The sequence below is a fragment of the Haliaeetus albicilla genome (genome assembly GCF_947461875.1).
Source record: "Haliaeetus albicilla chromosome Z unlocalized genomic scaffold, bHalAlb1.1 SUPER_Z_unloc_1, whole genome shotgun sequence".
Classification (NCBI taxonomy): Eukaryota; Metazoa; Chordata; class Aves; order Accipitriformes; family Accipitridae; genus Haliaeetus; species Haliaeetus albicilla.
The window spans coordinates 25,846-51,369 of record NW_027212410.1 but is presented as its reverse complement, the minus strand read 5'-3'; the positions used below and the strand labels follow the sequence as shown (position 1 = coordinate 51,369).

The 25,524-nt window shown below is 53.4% G+C and overlaps 2 protein-coding genes across 5 annotated transcripts in view; one reads left to right on the top strand and one right to left on the bottom strand.

Annotated features, from left to right (window-relative positions):
• Positions 1 to 8,096, top strand: part of LOC138684011 (myogenesis-regulating glycosidase-like) — a 36,163-nt gene extending 28,067 nt beyond the window's left edge. For both annotated transcript variants that reach the window (XM_069777729.1, XM_069777728.1), the window contains exon 2: positions 5,674 to 8,096. In XM_069777729.1, the coding sequence (XP_069633830.1) occupies positions 5,806 to 7,902 (2,097 nt within the window). In that variant the 5' untranslated portion in view covers positions 5,674 to 5,805 and the 3' untranslated portion in view covers positions 7,903 to 8,096. The remainder of the gene's footprint in view (positions 1 to 5,673) is intronic.
• A 3,646-nt stretch (positions 8,097 to 11,742) lies between these two features.
• Positions 11,743 to 24,778, bottom strand: MYORG (myogenesis regulating glycosidase). Of its 3 annotated transcripts, none has more exons than XM_069777731.1 (2): positions 24,651 to 24,778; positions 11,743 to 17,340 (listed from the first exon to the last, which is right to left on the bottom strand). In XM_069777731.1, the coding sequence occupies exon 2, from the start codon at positions 17,201 to 17,203 to the stop codon at positions 15,167 to 15,169; it is 2,037 nt and encodes a 678-aa protein (XP_069633832.1). In that variant the 5' UTR covers positions 17,204 to 17,340; positions 24,651 to 24,778; the 3' UTR covers positions 11,743 to 15,166. The 3 variants fall into 3 exon arrangements, with proteins under 3 accessions (XP_069633832.1, XP_069633834.1, XP_069633833.1); XM_069777733.1 differs by lacking the exon at positions 24,651 to 24,778 and adding an exon at positions 24,584 to 24,604; XM_069777732.1 differs by lacking the exon at positions 24,651 to 24,778 and adding an exon at positions 21,747 to 23,909.
• Positions 24,779 to 25,524: the final 746 nt, after the last annotated feature.

Below are 25,524 nucleotides of genomic sequence, written 5' to 3'. Positions count from 1 at the left end.
TCACAGAGAAGCACTTGGCAACAAACGTTTAGGAAAATAACCACAGTAAAGAACCTGTATCTCCAAGAAAGAATGCAGAATGAAAAAGCAATTTTTACACATCAAAACTCTCCTGTGGCCAGGAGAGTGGAGCTGGTTTGGGATAAAGCAGCATCTCCAGAGCTGCCTGGGTTAGATGTGGTCGTCACAGCCCTGCTGCCATGTGAGGAGCAGTCTGAGACTGTAGGGAGCCCAGAGCAGATGCCCTCAGCCTGCCTGAGAGTCCCATCTTCCACTGTGAGTTCATCAGTGTCACAAGAAGTCCCACAGGGGCAGGTATGAGATAAATTGCCCAGGACCCCTCATCCTGGCAGGCAGTTGGCTTAACCCACGCAGAGCCTGAAGCATCCCTTAAGGATCTACCTGAAGCACCCCTCAAGGATCTACCTGAAGCACTTGATGCTCATCGTAGGTCTCTGGCTCATTCTCACAAGAAAATAGCAACCAAGAGTGGTTCTCCTCCTAAGTGAAAGCCTTCAAGCTATTAAGCCTCTTTATCTTGCTGCTATTGCAGCAGCTCCCAAGGGCTCCCTCTCCAAGCAGAGCCTCCAACTGAGCCTGGGTCTAAGTGGGAGAAAGCCCAGCTCAGACCCAGGTCCCTTCCCAGCTTATTCCTTCATCTGGCACCAGCCCAGCTCACTGACTTCATTCAGAGCAGCCTGAGGTGAGACCACCCTTTTTTACCACCCTTTTCCTGTATTTCCACTGTCCCCCCAGCCTGCTCAGATGATTGCAGCTGCAGCACATGATGACCTTTTTTCCCCTCGCCTGCACTGTGCTTATTGTTCTCTGCTAGGTTTGCATCTTCATCAGGGAAAGGCACCTCAAAAACTCTGTGGAGCTCCTCACAAGCACTGATCCTGATGCAACAGGATCTGACGGGCTCCGTGCTGCCCAGGGGATGCCTCATGACCGGTCACCCCACAGCCCTGGGACAAGCCTGGCAGCAGTCTCTGGGTTTCAGCCTGGGCCACTGGCTCAGCAGATGGAGCTCCTTCCTAAGGATGCGGGCAGAGCAGCTCTCACAGTGCAGCAGGATGCTGTGACCACTACTTGCAGCTTGGAGCAGCACATGGACACTGTGTGCAGGCTCAGGAGTCAGAGAGGGCCTTGAAATGCGGAAAAAAGTTGATTCTGCAAGTTTTTTTCTGCTGGCTTGGGAAGGAGGGGTTTGTTCATATAAGAGGACAGGAGCAGGACTTTCCACTGCCTGCTCCTCTAGCAGTTAGGACTGAAAGACCTGTGCAGTAAACTCTGCTTTATTCCCAGTAGTGAGGGACTGGGATCCTCTGGATAAGGAAAAAAAACCAGTAATATTTGCTGTAGACATGAGCTGGATTTGCATAGCTCCGGGGGGCTTATAGCACTGTCAGGCTTGCACGGAGTTACCAGCTTTGCAGCAGCACTTTTTACAGGCATAAGCCAGCAGAGTCTGTACAGCGACCTTCACACCAAGATGAGCTAAAAACCCTCCAGGCATCAGGAGCTGCGGCAAGCAGTGCAGAGACCCCCAAATCAGCATGGCTGCCAGAAATAAACCTGCTCAGAGCAGTCTGGTGGGTGTGAGCTGGTGCAGGTCTCTCCATGCTGCTGGTGCATCCCTGCAGGATACAGCCACAAGCCTCCCAGCAGGTCAGACTCTGCTGCTGATATGGGGTTAATATGAACCAAACTGCTGTTTCAGCCCAAGGACCTGGGCGAGATCCCCATGGGCCAAGGGTTGAGGCAGTGAGGCCAGCCATCACTGTTGCCCTCGCTAGAGCTATCAGAAATTGCTCCAAGGCCAGAGCTGGGGTGAGGGGTGCACGCAGTGCTGTGGCTAATATCCTCCCTGCTTCAGGACACAAGTGAACTCTTTTTCCAGGAGGACCACGATCCTGCACCACTCCACAGGAGGGTCTCTGGCTGCGACCCTCCTCAGCCACCTCCTCGGGTTGCTCCAGGTGCTCCTTAAGCCCTGGGTGCTGTTGGCAGGGACATTGGTGCCCCTGCACCACACGGACTGCAGAGCGTCCTTGGCAATGTCACCTCACCCTCTGCATCCATCCCCCAGCCACTTCCCCCTTACATTAAGCCTTGTTGGCTTTGTGGCTAATCTGTGGCAGCTCATGCGATAACCTTGGCTCTCCCTCATTCCCCCTCCTTGGCTGCAGTGATAGCAGATACATCTTTTCTCACATCATCTATACACACATCAAAAATGGTGAGCAAACCTCCCCTGGGTCCCTTTTAGCAATAAATCCCCCATATGATGCCTGTGTGTGCCAGGCTGTTATGGGAAATGAGAGGTGATGGGAACTGCTTTCTGCTTTGGGTGTGTTTTCTGTTAAAAAAGGTACCATTTGAAACAGCCTAAAAGGGCTCGGTAAATGATTAATGAGTTCTTGAAGAATTTGACAAGGCAATAGTTTGTTTATGACCATGACTTATAGCTACCTATGGCGCTTTCTGCTAGAACATGTTGTATACTCTCTCTATGAGTGCTTGATAGCAACTCCTAAGTGTTTGATAACCTATTATAAAAGAAAACTTAATATAGAAGAATCTCCCTTTATTTAAAGACAGAATTGTTTCTTGCTGGGTTTTTTGATGAGTGATGCTCTCCCTGCACCAGCACATAGGTAAATGCACTGGAAAGGCAAAAGTCTGAGCATTCAGGAATCACGAGGCTGGGACCTGAACTGAGGCTTGACAAACTTGTGCAGCATGTGCCAAGAGATCAGGGGGATTCCTGGGGATGAATTTGATCTGGAGGAAGGAGGGTCTGAGGGTAGGTGCACAAAGGGGTTTAGGTGCGTAGCAGCCCTTCGAGCTGGCTGACATGCGTTTCATCACTTGAAACCCTTGCTTAGCTTCTGTTTAACTCTAGAGGGTCTAAAGTCCCAGCTCATTTTCTGCATGTTATGGTGCTGGATATGTCAATGTTTAATCTGTGCATGCTAAGGGCTGCTGAGATCCTCAGTGTGAGAAATCCCGTCTCCTTTCAGGGACTGATGGGGCCAGACCCATACCAGATTACCATCTGATAAAGCAGCCCAAATGTAACCCAACAGTGCCTGCATCCCTGGGGCATCTGGCTTTCGGGGTGCTATGGGAGCATTCAGCCCATCCTTGCTTGGAAGCAGTTGCACTTTGCATGGGTTATTTAAGTACTGGCCAGAGTAGAGAGGCTTTGGGAGGACTGGTTAAATATTTATGGGGAAGGGACACTGTGATGCCATAACCCGATGGAAGGAGCAGGGAAAAGGCTGGATCTGGGCTCTGGGTCACCTACGTCCATCCCTTGGCAGGACTCCTTCTCATCGCCCCTGGGCAGCACTCAGGCTGCTGACTAGGCCAGTGGATGTTTAATGCTTTCATGAGACATAAGCCTTGAAGGGCAGGAGTTAGCAGCTTCAGAGACTCCCTTACCCTGGCAGGATCTATCCTGAGAATCCCAATTTCATCCTGCTCTGCCTCCAGATGTGCCAGTGCCTGCTCTTCCCAGTGCCCCCCTACATCTCATCTCTCCTCTATGAGTGGCAGGGCTGGGGTACCAACGCAGCATCCTGCCACATCATAGGAGGGAGGAAAACCCAAAAGGCCCTGGGGACAGGACAGCTTGGCCCAGGAGCCCTGGGTCCCTTGTGTACCATCTTTCTACCACTGATCTTCTGCTTCTGGGGAAATTGAGCAATTTAAAGCAATTGTCTGGGAGAGAAATCACTGCATAGAAAGCTGGGAAACTTCCCACACATCCTTTATTGTTGTAGGGATTTTTGAGTCCTGATGTCCCTGTGTTTTGGGTGTTTTTTAATGTGGTGTTTAATATTAAGAAAAAAAGCAGAAGTCCTGGAAAACCTATTTCCCTCTCCCTTTCCCTTCCTTGTTTTTCACCCTGGAAAATGGTGGGGCTCATCTTAAAAGAGAGTTCTGTCTCCAGGCTGGCTGCGAGGGTGAAAGGAGGAAGGAAAAAGAGGAGGAATGCTCCAAAGGCGGCAACTGAGGACTGACCCAGCACATAAAAACATCTTCAAAGTGAAAAGGTTGTTTTGCAAAAACACCAGGATTTCACTTGAAACCACTCAAGCCATGTCAGAAGCCAGGCCAGCACCAGGGAGGCTGCCAGGTCTGAGCACTTTGGGACTGGCAGAGTGCCCTGAGCGCATGTGTAACAGAAACTTCTCCCCCAAACCATTCCTGTCCCATAGGACCATCTCTTTGGGGCAGCAATGACCTTCCTTCTCTCACCACCCACCCTGGCCAGGGCTTGCCCAGGAACACTTTTATCCAGTCCAGCTCTTTTTCTTGGCAAAGCCTCACTCACCCTGAGAACGCATTATAAAAACTAACAAAGCAGCTCTTTCGGGTGGTTGGGAGGCTGCTGCGATTGATCCCAAATGTGGTGACCTCTAGTATTTTTAATGGCTCCCTAGGCAGCTTATCATCTCTGTATACTTAGATACTGATGTCATGGAGGCACAGGTAAATACGTCCAGCATGTATTGTTGGGCATGGCTCAGATGGGCAAGCTGGCCCTTTTTCCTCCTCTCCATACTGGCTGCTCCTGCAAATTTTCATTCTGTCAGATCACACAGAGCTCAGGATTGGGCCAGGGAAGCTGGGAGCCCAGCTGCACAGAGTACGTTGTCTCGAGCTGCCTGCCTCAGTTTCCCCTGCCTGTCGTTTTTATTGTCAGTGGATGCTTTCAGATGCTGCGAGCTGCACTGTACTGGCTGGCTTGGTAACGCTTGATGCAGCTGCGATGTGTTGTCTTCTTGTGCATTTCTCAGCAAAACAAGGTTTTAATGTAGTCCTGGTCTTGCAACATGTTCAGTTTAATATCCCCATCCTCAAACTCTGTGCCTAAATACCTTCCTCCCCCATTGCACTGTAGCATCTTGCTTGGCATAAGCCCGACAGTTACAGGAACTGAATTAGGATAAAAAACCAGAGATGCAGATGTAAGGAAACATCCTCTTTTTCCCCTGCTAGGGCAAGAGGGGTTGTCCTGGTGTGATGGCTCTGGGATAGGCAGCAGGGAAGGCAGGTGAAGGGCTCTGCCCAGCTGCCCCAGAGCAGTGCTGGCCACAAAGTGTGTGCATCCCCATGTCCCCATGCAGCTCAGGGAAGGAGCAAAGTGCAGGGAGATAAAACATCACTCACTGGGTGCATCCCCAGGGAGTGGTGGGGAAGAGCAGACAGAGGCTGGACACTACAGCGCAGCATTTCTCTGCCTGCATTTGATGCAGAGAAGTTGTGGACAGGCGGGAAAAACTAGCAGGACATATATTTAATGTAAAAAACAGAACAGCTTGTGATGTCCAGTTTATATGGTCAGGTACCAGCCCCTTTCCCTGGCCCCATTCTCCTCCAGGCTCTGGCGTGACTTTCATCCCTTCGCCCTTGCTCTGCAGGATGCAGCAAGGCTGCAGCCAAGAGAGGGTCATGGGAATCCTGGCACAGCCCAGCTCCAAAAAAACTCAGCCCAGCTGCCAGTGAACAGGCGGCTGCCACACAGAGCAAAGCAAGCCAGAGCTGCAGGGTCAGGGAGGTGGCTGGGCTGCAAACAGGACGAGAGGATCTTCGGCTGTTAGCAAGATTTAATCGTGTTTTAGGTGTTTATAACCTCTGTTTCATGAAATACCACTGCAGATGTGAGTGGCCAGGCTTTGGAAAGAAGACTGTGAACAACTTCATGCAGCATCTTGGATTTTGTGTTCACCAGTTCGAGAAAAAAATTCAGCAGCAAAGTTTCCAACGGGGCGTTAATGCTGCAAAGGAATCATGGACAGTCTGATTACACACCGTGTGGGAAAACATGGAAATGCTCAAAGAGGGGATGCTAAAGAAAGGCGTTTGCCTGAAAATGTCACATCGGTGAAGCAGAAGCCCTCCAAGGAGCTGAGGCCCATGCTGGGGGCCATCTTGCTGGGCCTCATCCTGTTCATTGCTGCGGTGGTGGCCTGGTGCTACTACACGGTGTCCCTGCGGAAGGCGGAGCGGCTCAAGACGGAGCTGATGGACCTGCGGGCGGATGGCTTTGTCATCAGGAACCAGCACGGGGAGGTGGTCTTCCGCCTGGCCTTCCGCTCGGGCAGCCTTGACCTGGAGTCGTGCTCCAAGGAGGGCGAGATTTTGAGCTGCACGCGGTCGGGCGGGGGGCCGCTCAACTTCTTCATCCAGACGGTGAAGCCCAAGGACACGGTGATGTGCTACCGTGTGCGCTGGGAGGAGCTGGCAGCCGGCCCGGCGGTGGAGCACACCATGTTCTGGGAGGACGCCCACTGGTACGGGGGCTCGGAGATGAGCACCCAGCACTGGCCCATCCGCCTGTCCGGCTACCAGGAGCCCGTGCCCTACGTGACGAGCGACGTCTACTCCTTCCGAGACAGCTTCGGCGGCATCCTCGAGCGCTACTGGCTCTCCTCCAAGGCGGCGGCCATCAAGATCAACGACTCCGTGCCCTTCCACCTGGGCTTCAACGCCACCGAGCGTGCCCTCTTCTTCCAGGCCCGCTACAAGGACTCGCCCTACAAGCCCCCGCCGGGGCAGCAGCCCTTCCCCGAGCTCAGCTACCGGGTCTGCGTGGGCTCCGACGTCACCTCCATCCACAAGTACATGGTGCGCAGGTACTTCAACAAGCCCTCCAAGATCCCCGCCGAGAATGCCTTCCGATACCCCATCTGGTCCACCTGGGCCCTCTACAAAAAAGATATCAACCAGGATAAAGTTCTACATTTTGCAAGAAACATTAAAAAGTACCGTTTTAACTGCAGCCACATTGAAATTGATGACATGTACACGCAAGCCTATGGGGACTTTGACTTTGACCCTGTCAAGTTCCCCAATGTAACAGAGATGTTTGCAAAACTGAGGGAAGATGGGTTTAAGGTCACCCTGTGGACTCACCCTTTCATAAACTACAATTCCTCCAATTTTGGGGTGGGAATTGAGCGTCAGCTGTTCATCAAGGAGCCGTCGGGGCGGCTGCCAGCCATGGTGGAGTGGTGGAACGGCATCGGGGCCATCCTGGACTTCACCAACCCAGCAGCCCGGGACTGGTTCCAGAGCCACCTGCGCCAGCTGCGACACAAGTACGGCATCTCGTCCTTCAAGTTTGATGCAGGCGAGACCAGCTACCTGCCCAAGCAGTTCAGCACCTTCCGCCCACTCTCGGACCCCAGTATCTGGTCACGGCGCTACATGGAGATGGCCATCCCCTTCTACGAGCTGGCCGAGGTGCGGGTGGGCTACCAGTCGCAGAACATCTCCTGCTTCTTCCGCATCATTGACCGTGACTCTGTCTGGGGCTACGAGCTTGGCCTCCAGTCCCTCATCCCCACGGTGCTCACCATCAGCATGCTGGGGTACCCGTTTGTACTGCCAGATATGATTGGAGGAAACTTCCTCCCCAACAAGACGGAGGGGGCAGTGGAGATCCCCGACCGGGAGCTGTACGTGCGGTGGCTGGAGCTGTCAGCCTTCATGCCCTCCATGCAGTTCTCCATCCCGCCCTGGCTCTACGACAAGGAGGTGGTGGAGATTGCGCAGAAGTTCACGGAGCTCCACGAGTCACTGGTGGCTCCGCTGCTGCTGGAGCTGGCTGGGGAGGTCACTGACACGGGCGACCCCATCATCCGTCCCATCTGGTGGATCTCGCCCCGCGACGAGGCCACTCACAGGATTGACTCCCAGTTCCTCATCGGGGACACCCTTATGGTGGCCCCTGTCCTGGAGATGGGCAAGCAGGAACGTGACGTCTACCTGCCGGCAGGCAAGTGGCGCAGCTACAAGGGGGAGTTATTTGAGAAGACCCCGGTGCTGCTCACGGACTATCCTGTTGACCTGGACGAAGTTGCCTATTTCTTCTGGGTTTCCTAATGGGCTCCTCCATGAGCTGTGCAATGGTCTCAGGGATTAATGAACCAATGACTGTAATGACCTGGGAATTTTAATAGTTTTTAAAGTAGAAATACTTCTGTGTGAAATTTGAAGAAAACCCTATGATCTCTCTTTTGTGTGGGAAGTGCTGTAGAATAACTTACTTATTAAAATATATTGGATGTCTGTCTTTATTATTGCAGTATGACAAATAGAATGTATAGAAACATAGCCTCTGCTTGTAATCTTTTCCCAGCAAGAAATGCCATGCACGCTTCTGGTATGTAAAGTAAATTACATGAACTCCTTTGTTACCCAGTTTCATAGCTGATCCCTTGAGACATTTATAATTTCATTTACTTAGTGAAGGAGGCAGTTGTAGCAGAGTACATTTTTTACAAAAGGCAGTCTGTGATTATCCTGAGGAGGGAGGCACCCAATTTTCAACCTGCACATCAGATGAGTGCTGATGTAGGAGTAAGCGGAGTTTACATTTCCCATAGCCTGATTTGTCTGAGCAAGGAGAAAGAAGCTATAGCACTTGCTGATGCTGTGGCAACTGTTTTCCCCCTTTTATTGGAAGAAATTATTGAGAACCATGTCCATGGTGTGGATTCAGCCAAGGCTGTAAGCATGTGGTGAAATCTCATGGCAGCCAAGATTAAAACCTAGCACCAAGTCATGCATGGGTTAGGACCTAATGGGATCCATGTGTGTTTTGGGACCAAATTTAGAGCCAAAGGGTGCAATCCATCAGGTCCCAGAAAAGGACTCGGCCATCATCCTCCTGAGAGAGTTCAGACAATTACTAAAGCAGCCCAAGTGCTCTCCTGCCTCAGTTTACCCATGGAAAATGTTCTTCCATGCTACCAGCTGTGTTGATGGAGATCCCTGTCCATGAGCCAGCATCTTTCTGCCCACAGAGGTGACTTCTCCCAGGTGAAGGTGTCTCAGCAGCACCTGCAGGCTTGGGGTGGGCAGGCTGGCTGTGAGATGCTCCCCACTCTTGGTCCAATCTGCCTTGTTTTTAAGCAAAGTTTAAAGGTGACATGACTGAGCAGTTTAGATGAGCCCTGGGGTCTCTGGGCTGCAATGCGCCTTCTCAAAGTGAGAGACCAGTTCCTTCACTGACCCCAGCACGCTGCTAGTAGGCACCTGGGAGGTAAAGCTGTGCATGGCCACAAGGCAGGAGAAAGCTTTCTTTAGGGATTTGCCTCAGAGCTGGTCCATATAAAAAGTAAACAGGGGCAGGAGAACATTGCACTCACTTCAGACCTGGTTTGGTGCTCAGGTGAAGTAGCCCCAAAACTGGCTCAGACCCCTGTTGCCCATCAGTGGGTCCATTATGGCACAAGGACCCTGCATGGTCACAGTGGGACAACAGCAGGGATGAGCCAGAACATCTTAGAAGATGCCCCTGAAAGCAGTTCAAGCTGCAGTAATACTGTCGCTGGTGTGGCAATGGGAGGGAAAACCCCACTTTAATCCAGGGATGTGAAAGGGAAAGCAATGCTCAGTCTGGCAGGGGTGTTCAGGGTTAAAAGACCTGGGTTAACATCTCTGGGTCCTTACCATGGGCTTTCTCCCACTCCAGGATAGTGGTTTCCATTGGGGTATCTCCCCCAAGGATGAGAAAATGTTTCTGAATGCTTTCTCTGCTTTATTTTTGCTATGAAGCCCTGAGGGGTCCCTGACAGCTGGGCTTGGGACAACCAGAGGGTCCCAGCACAATTCATTTGGCTATTCTTGCAGCATGAAAAAAGCTTTCTGAAAAGCTGATGCCCACGTGCAGGGGAGAGGTGGGAGAGCCAGGCTCCAACCCCCTGATACCAGACCTCTGCCCCTATAATCAGTATGCACACACACGGCTCTGCTGCCCGCCTGCATCCCAGGCTGGGAGGTGGGGGGGGAAAGCGTCACCAAGACTTTCTGCAAACTCTGGGGATGATACGAGCTGCCTGGTCCCATTTAGCTGCAAAAATCTCTCCCCCAGATCCCCATCACTTTCCAGTCTTTCCCCCAGTGCCTTTCCCTGCTGCCCAGCCCAGCCACAGGGAGCCACAGGGGACCCGTGCTGGAGGCATCCTGCAAGCAGGCTGCCTCTCTGCACCCTCCTGCCACGGGGGAGGAGTTTATTGCCCTTAATCTTTGATGATCACTGAGCTAAAAACCACCCAGCCCTACTGGGGGAAAAAAAATTAAAAAAAATCCCTGCTTTCCTCTACTTGGCCTCTGGGATTTTACATCAGCCCAGACTAGCTTTATGGCTCTAGCCAGCTCAAGGGATCTGCAGGCTGGCAGCTCCCACCAGCTCAGGACAAGCTGCAACTGAGGTTGGTTTTTAATTGAGGCTGCCAGCCTGGCCATGTGCCTGAAGGGACTCTGCTGCTGTCAGCTTGTCCTTTCACCACAGTCCTTCCCAGCCTTGGGCTCTGCCTGCCTGTCTGCCTGCCTGTTGGGTTTTTCTTACTTTTAATAAAAGCTGTGATTTCGGGCAGGGATGCACACGCTTCTGGCCAGGATCTCATGGGTCAGCAGCCACTGCTCTGCTGTCACCCACTGGCACCGCCTTGAAATCCAGATTGAAATGAATTGGGCTTTTGCTGTAGCCCCACTAGGGTTTGGACTTGGCCTTTAACACTCCTCCCTGTGCCGTACATAGCCGTGGATGTGTTTTCAAGCACTGCCACTTAGCTGGGACCCAGGACAGAGCAGACCCCAGTTGCTGTCTCCATGTCCTTGGCAAGACTCACACACTCTCCCTTGCACACAGTGCCAGCTTTTAGGAGGATGCAAACCAAAACCAAAACTAAACCCACTGATTCCAGGGAGGTCTCCTGCACTATTGAGGATTTGCTGCAAGGTTGCAAGTGCTGCAATCTGCGAACCTGCCCCCAGGTCTCCAGCCAGCACTGGCTTCACCTGCACCATAAGCATCTGCCAAGTGTATGGATGCTGCTCACACCCAAGGGAGAAGGCAAAGGAAAAGCATTGGGAAAATGTCTTTTATTGCAAAAGGAGCAAATTGAAGTCCCTCTCATTCGTCAAGCCAAGCTGCACGTGTTGACCAGTGCTAGTGATGCCTGGGTGGCACAAGGCAGGCTGTGGTTTGTATAGTAACAATGGAAAGGGCAGGAAAAACACCGTGTGGGGCAAAGGGGGTGGGCTGGGGCAAGGCAGGCTCCTGAACAAGTTTCACACATTTCACTTCTGGCACTCCTGTAGCCACAAACATCTACTCCATCCCCATCCTGGCCGTCAGTGCTATCTGGAAAGGGCGGCCGCAGGGGCAGTGGGGACAGCCAGGGCCCAGACAGACCTTCTGGAGTGTCTGAGGGAAGTCAAGAGCAGCCTCCTCTTCTTCAGTACTAGCAAAGAGTCCCAAAGCACAGGTCCTCTGAGAGCAGCGTGGAGCAGCAAACCCCCCAGATTCAGTGACAATGGGCCCTTTTTGGGTGGATGTCAGCAGAAATACAGGCACGAGGGTCTGGTCCCCATCCCCAGGGGTGGACGCAACATGGGGATTCGCCTTGACATGGTCTTCTCCAGGCCAGCCCTAAGGCACAGCTAATCCCTTTGCTGTCGGGACGCAAGGGAGGGCGATCCATGATCCAGTGGGTCATCTCCATATCTCTGTCTTCTGCCACCACTGCAAACACAAGAGTGGGGTGGCTGCCAGCTCCTCCCTTTAAGACATATATCAAAGCTGCAGGTTGCACGCTTTAAATGAACCAACAATCTCAACTCTGATTTCAGTGAAGTCTAGGGTGAAAAAAGCCCCAAATCTCCCTGAACCACCAGTCCCAGGTACATGGTACAGACGGACATAGTTAAACTTCCTTTTGTTTTCCAAAATTTTATATCAATCAAGGCAATTCATGTTACAGTTCTGTCTTCGTAACAATTAAGAATTAGAAAAGTGGTTAAAAACAAACCCACCAGCATTACAATCTGACATAGGATGGCATGTGCAAACACTAGCATCCAGAAAACCCAGTATACGACAGTGCAAGCTTCAAAATTCAATCACACGTGCATCACGTTGACCTGCTGCTCAGCTGTGGTCTGCTGTGGGCTGGGTAGAAAAGGCTATATCCAACTCCCAAATCTGTTTCAGGGCTTTTCCTTGGCTGAGTTGAACTAAACCCTGCTTTGGCCAGTGACCCATGGTGTAAATCAGAGACATCTCTTAGTAGCAGTTCCCAAGGTGTCCGTGCACAGAGTGCTTGTGGTCTGCAACATCCTACAGGTCCTCAAATCCTGCAGTGCTGCCAGAAATAGTGTTTCTGGTAAAAAGGCGGACAGAAAGGGTATGCAGAAACCTGTGAGATAGCTTGAGGTAGCACTGCTGAGCCTGTCCCCAACAGGTGGGAAAGGCTCGATGCCATGGACCCACAGAGAGCCACCCATACGGACCTGCTCTTCAGCATCATCCCTTATGTCTTCCCAACAGCTTTACCTTTCTCCTAGCTGGAGCACTGAATAGCCATGGCCACTTATGCCCTAACTACAGCATTTAGAAAAATAAGGGTACTCTATAATCTTACCCATTTATTCATATAGTTAAATAAAAAGAAAACTAAAATTTGGTAATAAAATCCTTTCTTTTGAGGGGAGGGGCAGGAAGACAGTGTGTCTAATACAGAATTTCCTCCATGACCTTCCTGACAGGGCCTGAAACCACTGCGAGGAGATTGAAGGCACTTCTCTGGCTGCACCCATCATTTTAATAGTAAAGGAATACTAACAGGAATGCTGTGTTTCTCTTCACGCAGCCTCACACCTTACTAGTGAGGGATGTGGTGAGTGGCACAGCAGAGACAGGGAAGGGGAAGACACACAACATCTCCTGGTAATTCTGGGATCCTTCCCATGAAGTCATGTGCCAAGGATCCCACTTCTTCACTGGCAGCTGAGCTGTGCAGCAACATCTCCTCCACACAACGACTCCCGTGCCAGAGGAAGACAAGCATTTCACAAGCACAGGTTGAAAGGGAAGAGCTGGAGCCCCTCAAAGCATGGCCTTTATGCATTTCTGGGGCTAGAGAAGCCCCCTCCACACCCTGTCCTCCTTGCAGGCTGTGGTCTAACTCATCTCCAGGAGCTCCTCACCTTCACCTCCACCCTCCAGTCCAAGGGCCAAATCCTGCCAGTGCCCTGATGACTGACGCTGGGGCTCCAGGATTAACTCCTTGCCAGGTTGTCTGTAACTTGTAACATAACCACTATTTGCACTGGCGGCAGGGAACAAACCTGAGTCCTTCATAGTTAAAAGCCATAAGAAACAGGCTTTGGGACACGCTTGTGCTCCAGCTGGGCAAGGACCTATAGGGCTCCTCTGCACCTCATTTTGAGGCTGAAACACCAAATTATGCAGGGCAGATTCAGACCTCAAGGGATGCTCCAAAGAATCCATCAAACTGGACTTCCTCAATTCCTTCCTAACTATAAAACTGCTTCAGATTTTGTCCCAAACACGTACATTTCTACTCCTGGACCCCATCACAACCCCCAGTTTTGCTGCATCTTCTTTTCTGCCTCCTGCAAAGCCCAGTGGCAGATGGGCTTTGAGAAAGATCCTCACTGGTGCCCGACCCTACCCAAAACACAGCACCACCTCCTTGGGTGGCAGACTCATGCCAGACCCACGCTCAGCCCAGACACAATCCCATGAGAAACCCCGCAGATGCTGAGCTCTCCTTGGCTGGTTGTAGCCTGGGCAGGGTGCCTCAAACCTTCCCAGCCAACGCAGTTCAATTCTGCAGAGGCTCATTAAAAATTCAGGGCCTGAAACATGCTCCCAACCAAGGCACAGCCGGGAATGTCCTGCCCTGGGGAGGAAGGCTGCCAGGCTTCAATCCTGTTTGCTCTGTCTCAGAGCGGAGATTGCCCGCAGCTCTCTGTAAATGCATCTTCCCGTACAAAACCAAATGGGAAAGCTGGGAAAGAGGCATCTCTGCAGCTCCATCCCGGCTGCCAGCGACTTGGGGTGCAGGACCACGTCACCCTGTGTCCCCTGCAGAAGCCTCTGACAGCAACCCTACCTCCAGCACCGCAGACGCTGCCTGAGGAAGGCACCTAATTCTCCCAGTGAGAGAGGAGGGCTGCTTCAGAAAAACTCTCCACAAAATCATCACCTCTAACTGCGACCTGAGACGGAGATGGGTATTAGCTTAATTTCATAGTAGATGGGAACATTTCTGCGGGTGCGATGAGAACACCCGCTGGCACAGACCCATCAGTGCAAAAGCCAGTGTTTTCCACCCACCAGCAAGCCGGCTAGCAGCAAATGTCACTGTCAATCCAAGACACGTGCCACTCCTGGGAACTGGCTGTTCCCGAGAAAGCGCTGCACATACTTTTTGAGAACAGCTTTGCCCCAGGCAGTCCTTCTGCCAGCAACAAACCTGAAAGCTCATCTGTCCTTAAAAACCAAAAGGGATGATATCAGCAGGATAATCATATAACGAAGCAGGGCCATAAATACTTTAAAAAGATCAATGGGGCATGCTGGTATGGATGGCACTGCTCTAGCAAAGGCAATGTTGACACCCAAGGCAAAACACACAGGCAAGTGCATTGCAGCGGGTGTTAAATAGGCGAGGAGGTGGGATGCAGCTGCCCCAGCAAGCAATACGCAGCCCATACAGTTAAAGCACCTGTAAATCACTCGAGTAACCTGGCCCGCCTGGTACCCAGGAAAGCAGGAGCATGGGTCAACAGTCAGTCCAGTGCCACACTAGACCAAAGGGGGAAAAAAAGTATGTGTGTATATATATATATATGTATCTCTAGTTTGTTTTCTGCTCTTAATAAAGTCCTTTTAAATATATTTGCCATGTTATAAAACTCATGATAGGCTGTGCTGTAGCAACCCTCCCACATCACACGCCCCCACGACCAGCGCCGGGTGCTCCCACGAGACCAGAAACACTCCCACTGGCACTAACCAACCTCCACCTCTTGAAATCCTTGGAAACTGAAAAAGTATTGGGTTTACTATGTGTCTGCAGACAGACTGACAACTCCTTCATGACCTATAGAGAAAACTCTGAATACCATAACCCAACTGGCGTCTCCCACATGCGCCAAACTAAAAAAAAAAGTCACAATGCCTCGAAATAAAAAAAAATTACCCAAAGGACAGTGAAGTCTATTTAATTCCCTTACTCAACCCCAGTCTAAAACAAAATGTGCAATAAGAATTATTTGTTACAAAGTCCTAGGTAAGGCATGGTTATCCCAAAGCTGATGGAGGAGCCCGTTAGGAAACCCAGAGGAAATAGGCGACTTCGTCCAGGTCAACGGGATAGTCCGTGAGCAGCACCGGGGTCTTCTCAAATAACTCCCCCTTGTAGCTGCGCCACTTGCCTGCCGGCAGGTAGACGTCACGTTCCTGCTTGCCCATCTCCAGGACAGGGGCCACCATAAGGGTGTCCCCGATGAGGAACTGGGAGTCAATCCTGTGAGTGGCCTCGTCGCGGGGCGAGATCCACCAGATGGGACGGATGATGGGGTCGCCCGTGTCAGTGACCTCCCCAGCCAGCTCCAGCAGCAGCGGAGCCACCAGCGACTCGTGGAGCTCCGTGAACTTCTGCGCAATCTCCACCACCTCCTTGTCGTAGAGCCAGGGCGGGATGGAGAACTGCATGGAGGGCATGAAGGCTGACAGCTCCAGCCACCGCACGTACAGCTCCCGGTCGGGGATCTCCACTGCCCCCTCCGTCTTGTTGGGGAAAAAATTTCCCCCGATCATATCAGCGGAAATGAAGGGGTACCCCAGCATGCTGATGGTGAGCACCGTGGGGATGAGGGACTTGAGGCCAAGCTCGTAGCCCCAGACAGAGTCACGGTCAATGATGCGGAAGAAGCAGGAGATGTTCTGCGACTGGTAGCCCACCCGCACCTCGGCCAGCTCGTAGAAGGGGATGGCCATCTCCGTGTAGCGCCGTGACCAGATACTGGGGTCCGAGAGTGGGCGGAAGGTGCTGAACTGCTTGGGCAGGTAGCTGGTCTCGCCTGCATCAAATTTGAAGGACGAGATGCCGTACTTGTGTCGCAGCTGGCGCAGGTGGCTCTGGAACCAGTCCCGGGCTGCTGGGTTGGTGAAGTCCAGGATGGCCCCGATGCCGTTCCACCACTCCACCATGGCTGGCAGCCGCCCCGACGGCTCCTTGATGAACAGCTGACGCTCAATTCCCACCCCAAAATTGGAGGAATTGTAGTTTATGAAAGGGTGAGTCCACAGGGTGACCTTAAACCCATCTTCCCTCAGTTTTGCAAACATCTCTGTTACATTGGGGAACTTGACAGGGTCAAAGTCAAAGTCCCCATAGGCTTGCGTGTACATGTCATCAATTTCAATGTGGCTGCAGTTAAAACGGTACTTCTTGATCTTTTCGGCAAACCGCAAGAGTTTATCCTGGTCGATATTGTTCTTGTAGAGGGCCCAGGTGGACCAGATGGGGTATCGGAAGGCATTCTCGGCGGGGATCTTGGAGGGCTTGTTGAAGTACCTGCGCACCATGTACTTGTGGATGGAGGTGACGTCGGAGCCCACGCAGACCCGGTAGCTGAGCTCGGGGAAGGGCTGCTGCCCCGGCGGGGGCTTGTAGGGCGAGTCCTTGTAGCGGGCCTGGAAGAAGAGGGCACGCTCGGTGGCGTTGAAGCCCAGGTGGAAGGGCACGGAGTCGTTGATCTTGATGGCCGCCGCCTTGGAGGAGAGCCAGTAGCGCTCGAGGATGCCGCCGAAGCTGTCTCGGAAGGAGTAGACGTCGCTCGTCACGTAGGGCACGGGCTCCTGGTAGCCGGACAGGCGGATGGGCCAGTGCTGGGTGCTCATCTCCGAGCCCCCGTACCAGTGGGCGTCCTCCCAGAACATGGTGTGCTCCACCGCCGGGCCGGCTGCCAGCTCCTCCCAGCGCACACGGTAGCACATCACCGTGTCCTTGGGCTTCACCGTCTGGATGAAGAAGTTGAGCGGCCCCCCGCCCGACCGCGTGCAGCTCAAAATCTCGCCCTCCTTGGAGCACGACTCCAGGTCAAGGCTGCCCGAGCGGAAGGCCAGGCGGAAGACCACCTCCCCGTGCTGGTTCCTGATGACAAAGCCATCCGCCCGCAGGTCCATCAGCTCCGTCTTGAGCCGCTCCGCCTTCCGCAGGGACACCGTGTAGTAGCACCAGGCCACCACCGCAGCAATGAACAGGATGAGGCCCAGCAAGATGGCCCCCAGCATGGGCCTCAGCTCCTTGGAAGGCTTCTGCTTCACCGGTGTGAAGTTCTCTGGCAGGAAGGTGTACATGGTGCTCGGTTTTCTCTAGAGCTTTTTGCAGAGGAGCGGGAAGGAAGATCTCTTTGCAGCAACCCTGGGACTCTCAGCGTAAGAAAACGGACTGTTAGGAGAGTTCCCACCTCCACCGAGTCCCAGAGCACCCGTCTCTGAAAAAGAGGAGTATATAAATAGTCTCAGAAGAACCTCCAAATCAAGGGATGGCCTGTCATCCATTTGCCATCTCAATTTCAGCAGCTCCCCCCAGCCCCCCGCTGCCAGGCTGTGACATGCCAGGTGCTGTACGCCAAGTACCAGACACCATCTCCAATTACCCAGGGCAGACAACACGTGCGGAGAACAGCCTGAGCCCCATGTGGAGAACCACCCCAGGGCAGTAATGACCAAATCATTGCCATAATTAATTATTTTTGTAGGGAAGATCTTCAGTGAGGCAGGAGTGAAGACTGAGAGGGGCTAGGAGGAGGCTGAGCAGGAGCTAGGTCAGCCCACCGACAGTACCTTTATAAAGCACAGGGCTAACTAAGAGCCTTAAAAGACACCACGTAATGAATTCCAGGCAGCCGCTCCTAATTTTAATCAAACTGCCTCCCTGGCAGATTTAACTCAGCTGACCCTCAGCACCATCCCCTCCCCATGCCCAGCATGTCCCAGCTGGGCAACGCTTTGCTGCAAAGGCGGGTAAATCCCTGCTTCTCCGCAGCTCCCGGATGGCCAAATGGGGCTGAGGCACCAGTGGGTTGTGGCTGGTTTTGGGGAGCACGTAGCGGGTGCATTGTGCAGCAATGCATGACTGCAGGAGATACTGTGCCAGCAGCCCTGAGCAGGAGGAGAGTGGCTCGCTCCTGCCATGCTCACAGACCCCTGCAACAGCTCCGGGTGGGAGAAAAGCTAATTTTGTTGGGAGTTAGCAGTGCAGGACCCCCAGAGGGCTCTGGGCTGCATTTTGGCTCCAGCCCACTCCCCCCACGCATGGCCCCAGGGAAGCGGGCTGCGCCAAGAGCCTAATGGCTTTTCCTTGGCTGCGGGCTGGCTGGGCTCGGCCAAGCACAGCGCCGGGGATCCAAAGGGGAAAAGTAAAGTAAGGACACGGGAAAGTGAGAAACAAGCCCAGCTGCAGGAAGAGCAGGGGAAGGAGAGGAGCAGCAGACCAGCTGGCCGGTACCTGCCTAGCACCAGCAAACACCAGCATGCTACCTCCTCCCCAAGCCCTGGGGCTGTAAGCCTGCCAGCTCTGGGCAAAGCGGAGGAAAAATAACCCTCTTCTTGGGCATAAACAAAGCTGGTTGCAGCAACTCCCTCTAAAGCGGTTGATTTCTTTTTAAAAAAAAAGAAAAAGATCCAGAATGAAACACCGAACCTTCTCCCTGCTGCAGGCGTGACAAGCCAGAGCACATTGTCCTCTGTACCTCGAACAGGGAGCACATTGTCCTCTGTACCTCGAACGGATCTTTCTCCCCAAAAAAGGACAAGTAAAGCAGAAAGGGGTCCTGAGAACCACCTAAACCCCGCTGCTCAGGTGTAAACCCAGAGCAGCATCTGTGTGCAGGCTCAACAAAACATACAGCATTTTATATTCAACTTGAAACACGTATTGGACCAGACCTTGCAGCTGGGGGAACTTTCTGGTTGCCGGCCCGGTCATTTTAACCTTCCCCTGGGAGCCAGTAACTTTCTAGGCTGCCAGTTGCTTTAAATGGGATTACAGCGGCATTAGGAAGCGATTAGCCTGAACAGGCGATAGGTTTAGCTAAACTGCTTGTCCCATGGCCAAGTCCCTCAGAGCCCTCACTCGCTGGCGGGGAACTCCAGCACGGGATGAGAGCAACTCCAACCACCCCAAATGTGTCACCCAGGGCCAGATCCTGCCCCCCAGGAGGGGAATGGGGCCCTCACCCACCAGCACGTGTGATGTGAGCCCAGCTGAGCCCAGCAAAAATTGGGCAATAAAGGCAGGGAAGAGACAGGCAGGTGCGAAGATGCTGTGTTTGGGATAAACCTTCGTCCCCCCTATTAATGCCTCCTTGGCTTTGGGGTGAATCAGAAGCAGCCCAGGATTGTACTGGGGATGGCGGGGAGGAAGGTTTGCAGAAACCAAAACCAGTACAGCTGAGTGAAGCCACAAGTGGCAGGATGGTTCTGGAAATACAGATGGGTATGCTGAGCCCAAATGAGCTCCCTCCCTCTCAGCACTGGGAATTTTTGGGATGCCAGAGAGAGACACGCAAATGCCTGTCACTATCAGAGGCATGTCTGTGTCTCACAGGTGCCTTATCTGGGGACTGCAAAGCTCAAGGAAAAATAAAATGCAGCTTCCACCAAGCAGGACTTGCAAATTATTTGGGAAAAAAAATTTTTTTAGAGTTTTCATGTTTTCTGAAAAAAAAGAGGAAATAAATGGTGTTTTCTTTCCCAGTTCTCATTTAGGGTTTTAAGCCCAAGAAATGGCCAATACTGCCACTGTGGGGACAGCCACCTCCTCACTCCATGTGAAATTGACATTAGCTCCCAGGGCTTTAGAGATTTTCTGGATTTTCATCTCTTTTTCAGGAGGCGAGTTTATTATTTATGAACTACTTCGAAGCTGCTCTATTTTTAGGCTGTTTCTTTCTTTCCCCCCCATGGGCTGGAGCTCAGGACATACATGAAGGAGATGTCACTGCCACTGCCAGTAGAAAAATAATGTGTTTTTTAAGAAAGGTTTTGCAGCCTTTTGTGGCCTTTGGACACCGATCTGCCTCGGAAGGATGTGCAAGCCAGGTGTCTGAGCTGGTGGATTTAATCTTGCTCTGGTCGTTCTGGCTGGGCCAGGATCAAACCCCTGTGGCTGCCCTGGGGTAACAGACATCACCCACTCTGGTACCACTCCAACAAAGATGCTGAGAAGGGTGTTTGCAGGGATCACCCAGCATACTAATGGGCCAGGGAGGTCTTGAAAAACAGGATCTCACTCTGTGCCCGCCCAGCCCCTCTATTTTGTTGCCTTGTTAACAAAATGTACGTTCTACAGTCGGTGATTTGGCTTTGTCCCAGATGAGAGGTAAGTCTCCCAAGTTCCTTGGAGACGCCTGCCGTCTTGCACTCATGAGCTGCAGCCCGCAGAGGTGCCTGCTCATGCAAAGCCTCTTTCAACATTTTTTTTGGAATGCAAACTTGTTATTTTGCTCCAAGATGACATTGCGGTGACCTTTAATGCCTCAAAAAAAAAAAAAAAGAGAAAATGGGAACGGAGGGTGTCAAAGCCAAACAGCATGTTTGTAGCTTGCTGCACTGGAGCTTCCCTGCTGACCCAAAACAAAGCTTTTTCTTCCTGTTCTGTGGAAGCAGTGAGTCGCCTTGCTTCAACTCGAGATGAAAGCAAAATATCCGAGCAGGACACACTTTACGGAGTAAAAATAAAAATCCATTTTTTGACCGCTTCTATTTTTACCAACACCGCTGCTAACCACAGGCTGCGAGACCCACAGCACCACTAACCCCAGCAATTTTGCAACTAGGACATTCATTTAAAGAGGGTCAATAACATTTAACTGGTCCCTATTGCCCTGGTGGAGTCAGGTCTGACCCGTGCCAGGGGCCAAGCTCGTGCTGGGGACATGCGCCCATTTCCCATGCTGGCATGCTGGGAAACCCTTCCCTCCAGTGCAAGGTGCTGCCGCTTCTTCCCCAAACATCTTGGCAGGAGTCAAGCTAAGGAAACACAGGAGATTTCACCGGGAGGCATCTCCAACCCCATAAAAGAGCAAGGAATTAGGATGGCAAATTAAGGGGGAAATTACTTCTCTGCAAAACAGCTGCAGGGGCTAAAAAGCTCCACGTGCCCACACTGCAATCCCCCGTGGGGGACCAGCCCTGCCAAAGGGACTTTGCAAACCTGAGACGGGGGATGAGCAAACCCTTCCTGGGAATTTAATTTCCCTTGGAGGGCTCTGCAGCAGCACTTCAGTTCTCTGTAGGGGTTTTTGGAGTCATAAAGGGTGAAATTACTGTTCCAGCCACTTGGTGCTGATGGGAGCAGGTGGGACAGGCCGGGGCACCCTGTGGCAGAGCCAGCAAAGGGCTGCTCCCCCCACACCCCAGCCCCCCCCATGGATCAGAGGCACCGATTCCTCCCCCAGCCGTGCAGAGCCACCCGCAAGGATCCCCCCAAATACCGCACTGGATCGCCCCAGGACCCTGGGTTTATCCCCGCGGTACAGAAGCCACCCCAGGGTGAATGTGGGTGGCACAGACCCCTGGCACCTGAGTCCAGGCAGCGACCCTGCCTTAGCACGACAGGGACAGTGAGGGGGACACAGTGCTTCCTTCCCAGGGGACCCTCACCTTCACTGTCCCTGCAAAGCAGGGACTGACCGGCTGCCCGGTCTGAGGGGCTCGGGGAAAGGCTGCGTGTGGGGATGGGTCTCTGCGCCTCCTGCAAAGACGTGTGCTGTTGGGGCTGCTGCCTCTGTGGCAAGACACGGCAGCAAATTCCCCACAGCACCCAGCTGTCAGATATGGACAGCCCCGGCCAGGAGGCAGCTCATCCCACTGGGTGCACGGTGCCGGTACTTACCCGACCATCGCCTCCTGGGGATCCCTGCCTGCCACCTGGCTGTGCCACAGATGGCTTTTTAAGCACCTAAAAAGTAAGTGCTGCTACATCTCCGCGTCCCCGTCAGCTTCATCCTCTCCGCATGGGGATGTTTCGGGACTACGAGCTGGCTGCAACCTGAGCAGCATGTGTCCACAGGCAGGAGGAGGGGACCCAGCACGTCACGGGTGTGTTTTCTCGGGCACTTTGATGGATGTGTGAGCAGCCAACCCTCTGGTCAGGGTGTGCCGAGGCAGCGGCACCCGGCCAAGAGGTGGCTGCCGCAGGCATCCTGACGGCATGAAGGGCACACACTTTGCCAAGCACCAGCTCCCGGAGTCGCGGGATTCGGGCTGGCATCTCGCCTCCCTGCCAGGTGAGCACGAAGGGCCAGCAAAGGCTTGTCCCCTCCTGCATTCACAGGCTCTCCAGAATCAGAAAGCAAACCAAAAACCAACCTAGGGTTTGGGTTTGGTTTTTTTCCTTCCTCAGGTCTTGTGATTTTGAGCAGAGTCATGATTCAGCAGAGTAACAAGGCTTCCTTGAGCAAAAAGAAACAAGCAGCCCCACTGCTGCTGGCTGGTTCGTAAGCCAGGATTAAACAGCACCGGGCACCCAGAGGATAAACCCCAAATCCAAGGGGGCCACATGAATACAGAGCTCACCTGCAAAGTGCAGACATGCTGCGAGCACCTCGCTCTGTCTGCAAGAGCAGACAGGAGATTTGAAGCTGTGGCATTAGCTCTGCCGAGCCTTAAATAGTTTTACCTGTATTGTAGGAATCATCACTTTACAGCCCAGTTATGTCCCTTAAAGCTGCCAGTGTCCAGTGATGCTCCAAACCCATGTAGACACCTCATGCAGTGTCTGACCATGAATACAAAAAAGCCACTGGGAGTCAATTCCGGCAGCAGATGACTTAATATTTAACATCCCTGACAATTCCCCTTTTGCAACATCATTTTTCTTTGTTCTTCACCCTGTGCTAATTAGCAAGATGAAGTTTTAATAAGCTGGGTTTTCACTCTAACGCTGCACACCGCTTGTGGTGCTGCAGGCTAATGACTAAACCATGACCAAAGGCTCTCGCTTTCCCTTGCCTGGAGGCACATCACAGTGCCTGAATTTGTCTGAGCCGCAAAGATTTGTGGAGACTTCAAAAGAAAGCGAGCTCTCCTGGTCCACTTGTATCAAAGTGCAGCGACACGTGGGAGAGAAAGCTCTGGTGTTCTCCCTTCAGGTACATCTCTGTGTCCACCATGGAGATATTCTACAGCCCCTGAGGGAGCAGGAGGCAGCCTGGCCCTAAAGCTGTGCTGCGGGGTAACCCAGAGCCCAGCAGTCAGCTCCTCAGCAGCTGCGGGGCCAGCAGCTCTTGGAGAGGTATCAACTCAAACCACCCAGTTTGTGCCCAACAGCGGCGAAAGAAATACACCAAATACCAGAGAAAAAAAAACCACAAAACAACCTGAGAGCAAGAACTGCAGTACTTTCATTGCTCACACTGAAGGAGCCAGCACGAGGCCGGGACATGGCCCAGCAGAGCTGGTCCAGAGGGCAAGTGTATGATACCCTGGTGTGAGGCATTGGTCTGCTATTAGCCTATTTCATTTGCCATGTGTGCTGTATAAGACACACAGCCATAAAGATTTTGGTGTCCTTGCTGCTGTCTTTCGGTCCCCCAGCCCAATTCCTGCTGGGACAAGTTGTGCTTCATCCACCACCCTATCACTCCAACAGCCTCTCTCCCCAGTGCTCCCACGGGTGTTAATCTTGCTCCTGCTCATCTCCATCCTCCAAGACAAACCGCCCCACAGCAAGACCTGTGCTCCATTTTGCCCCCCTCCACCCAGATCCTTTCTTACAAGAGCCGATTCAGCACTTTGGGAGCACTCAGCATTTCAGATGCTGAGGCAGGCTGAAACCTGAGTCCACCTCAACAAGTACTACAACACGATATGGGGAATAAATGGAAACCTAAGCACATCCATCTGGCATGGTCCCTGCGATTTTCCAGACATTGAGACACCATGAAACTCCAGGTACTGGCAGCTCCAGAGAGCGGTGGATGGCTCACGTTGCTGGGCTGGCGACTCAGGATCCTGAATTTCCATCTGTATCCAATAGCCAACGATGCTGGACAACCTTGGGCCAAATGCAATCAACAATCCCTTAAGGTGCTCCCTGACAGCTCTTCCACCTGCAGATCCAGCCACGCAGGCACAACCTCCCCACCCTCGTCCCCCACGGGGCTGTGGGTGCCCACTGTGCCCTTTGGGCATCGCGTCTCCCAGGAGGGAGAGGGAAAAGAGAAAGAAGGACCTGCGCTTCCTAAAACAGCTGTGGCCGCTCGTCGCCACTGCCGGCACTTGCTGATGGAGGGTCTGCCCCAGAAACCGCTCCAAACCCAACCCGGCGCCCTGCACAACGCGCGGCGTAAACCCCTCTGCTGAAGCCGTCGCCGCCAAACATCTGTCTAGCGGCAAAAGTTGAAGCCGCACCTTGCGAGTGGAGCCGGGGACGCGTCTCCGGGCTCCCTTCATCTTCTCCAGGCGGCGAGACTCCTTCCCGTCGCAAGAAAAAAAAAAAAACAAAAAACTCGCGCGGGCGCAGCGAGCACCCCAAGGTCAGGGCGCGGGTTTGCACCGACACCCCGCTCGCCCTTCCGAGCCTGTCCCTGCCGCCGGCTGCACCCTGGGGTCTGCGGGACGGGGCACCCCCCCCCGCCTCCAGCCCCGCACCCCTTCACCCCCGCCCCGCACCCCTTCACCCCCCCCCCCCCACCCCTCCATCCAGCTCCCCATGCCGGCGATGCACACCCCAAACCTGCCCCGGGGGCTGCTGCATCCTTCCCCGGAGGGCGGCCCCGGCAGCCAGCAAACTTACCGGCATCGCCGGGCCATGGCTGGGCTCTGCGAGGCACCGGGGCCGGGGCCGGGGCGGGGAGAACCGGGGGGGCTGGGCGCAGGCGGCGGCCCGCAGCGGTTCCGGGGTTGGGCTCTCCCCGCCGCCCCGCCCCGGTTCCAGCCCCGGCCCGGCCCCCCCCGGCCCGGCGCTCCCCGCTGGGAGATGTAGTTCGGGGTGTGGGTGTCCCCCTCCCTCCGCCCCCGCCCCCGGGCTGGAGTGGCTGGGGATGCCTCCGGGGGGACCTGGGGGTAGGGGTACCCCTGGGGCCACTTGGGGTTTGGCACTGGTGGGGCTGCGGAGGGATGCTTTGGGGCCGGGATGGGCTTTTTTTTTTTTTTTTCTTGTCCCAAGCAGGGTTGGGGTGCTGCCCCACAGGAACGTGGAGCCCCGGGTGCCTCTGTGCTGGAGCATCCCTCCCGTGGGGACCGCAGCCTCGCGGGTTTGGGATCTGCAGCACATGCGGAAGGCGCCGGGTGGTGTTCCCCGCTGACAGCGGGCTCCCGGATCATAGTCAGAGAAAGGCATTTCATGCCTTCATTAGTTATGCGCTGCTTTCAAATCCCCCTCCTTATTTAGCCCGCGTCCCTGCTCGGTATCCCAGATGGATGGCAGCTCTTCCTAGATAACTTGGCAAAAGCAAGCACGTCCTAAGCAGCCCAGCGCAAAGCTGACAAACACGGGTATCAACAGCTGCTTCTATTTCTGGCTGTGTTACTACGCTCTGAGAGCTTTTCCTTGCATGCTTTCTTGCTCTCCAGCTTGCGGGCGGTGGCAGGGTACTAGCCCCTGAGGGCTGTTGAAGTGCCCACCAAGCCAGCAGTCGCAGAGGTTTCTCCCCCCTCCCCGGGAGCTT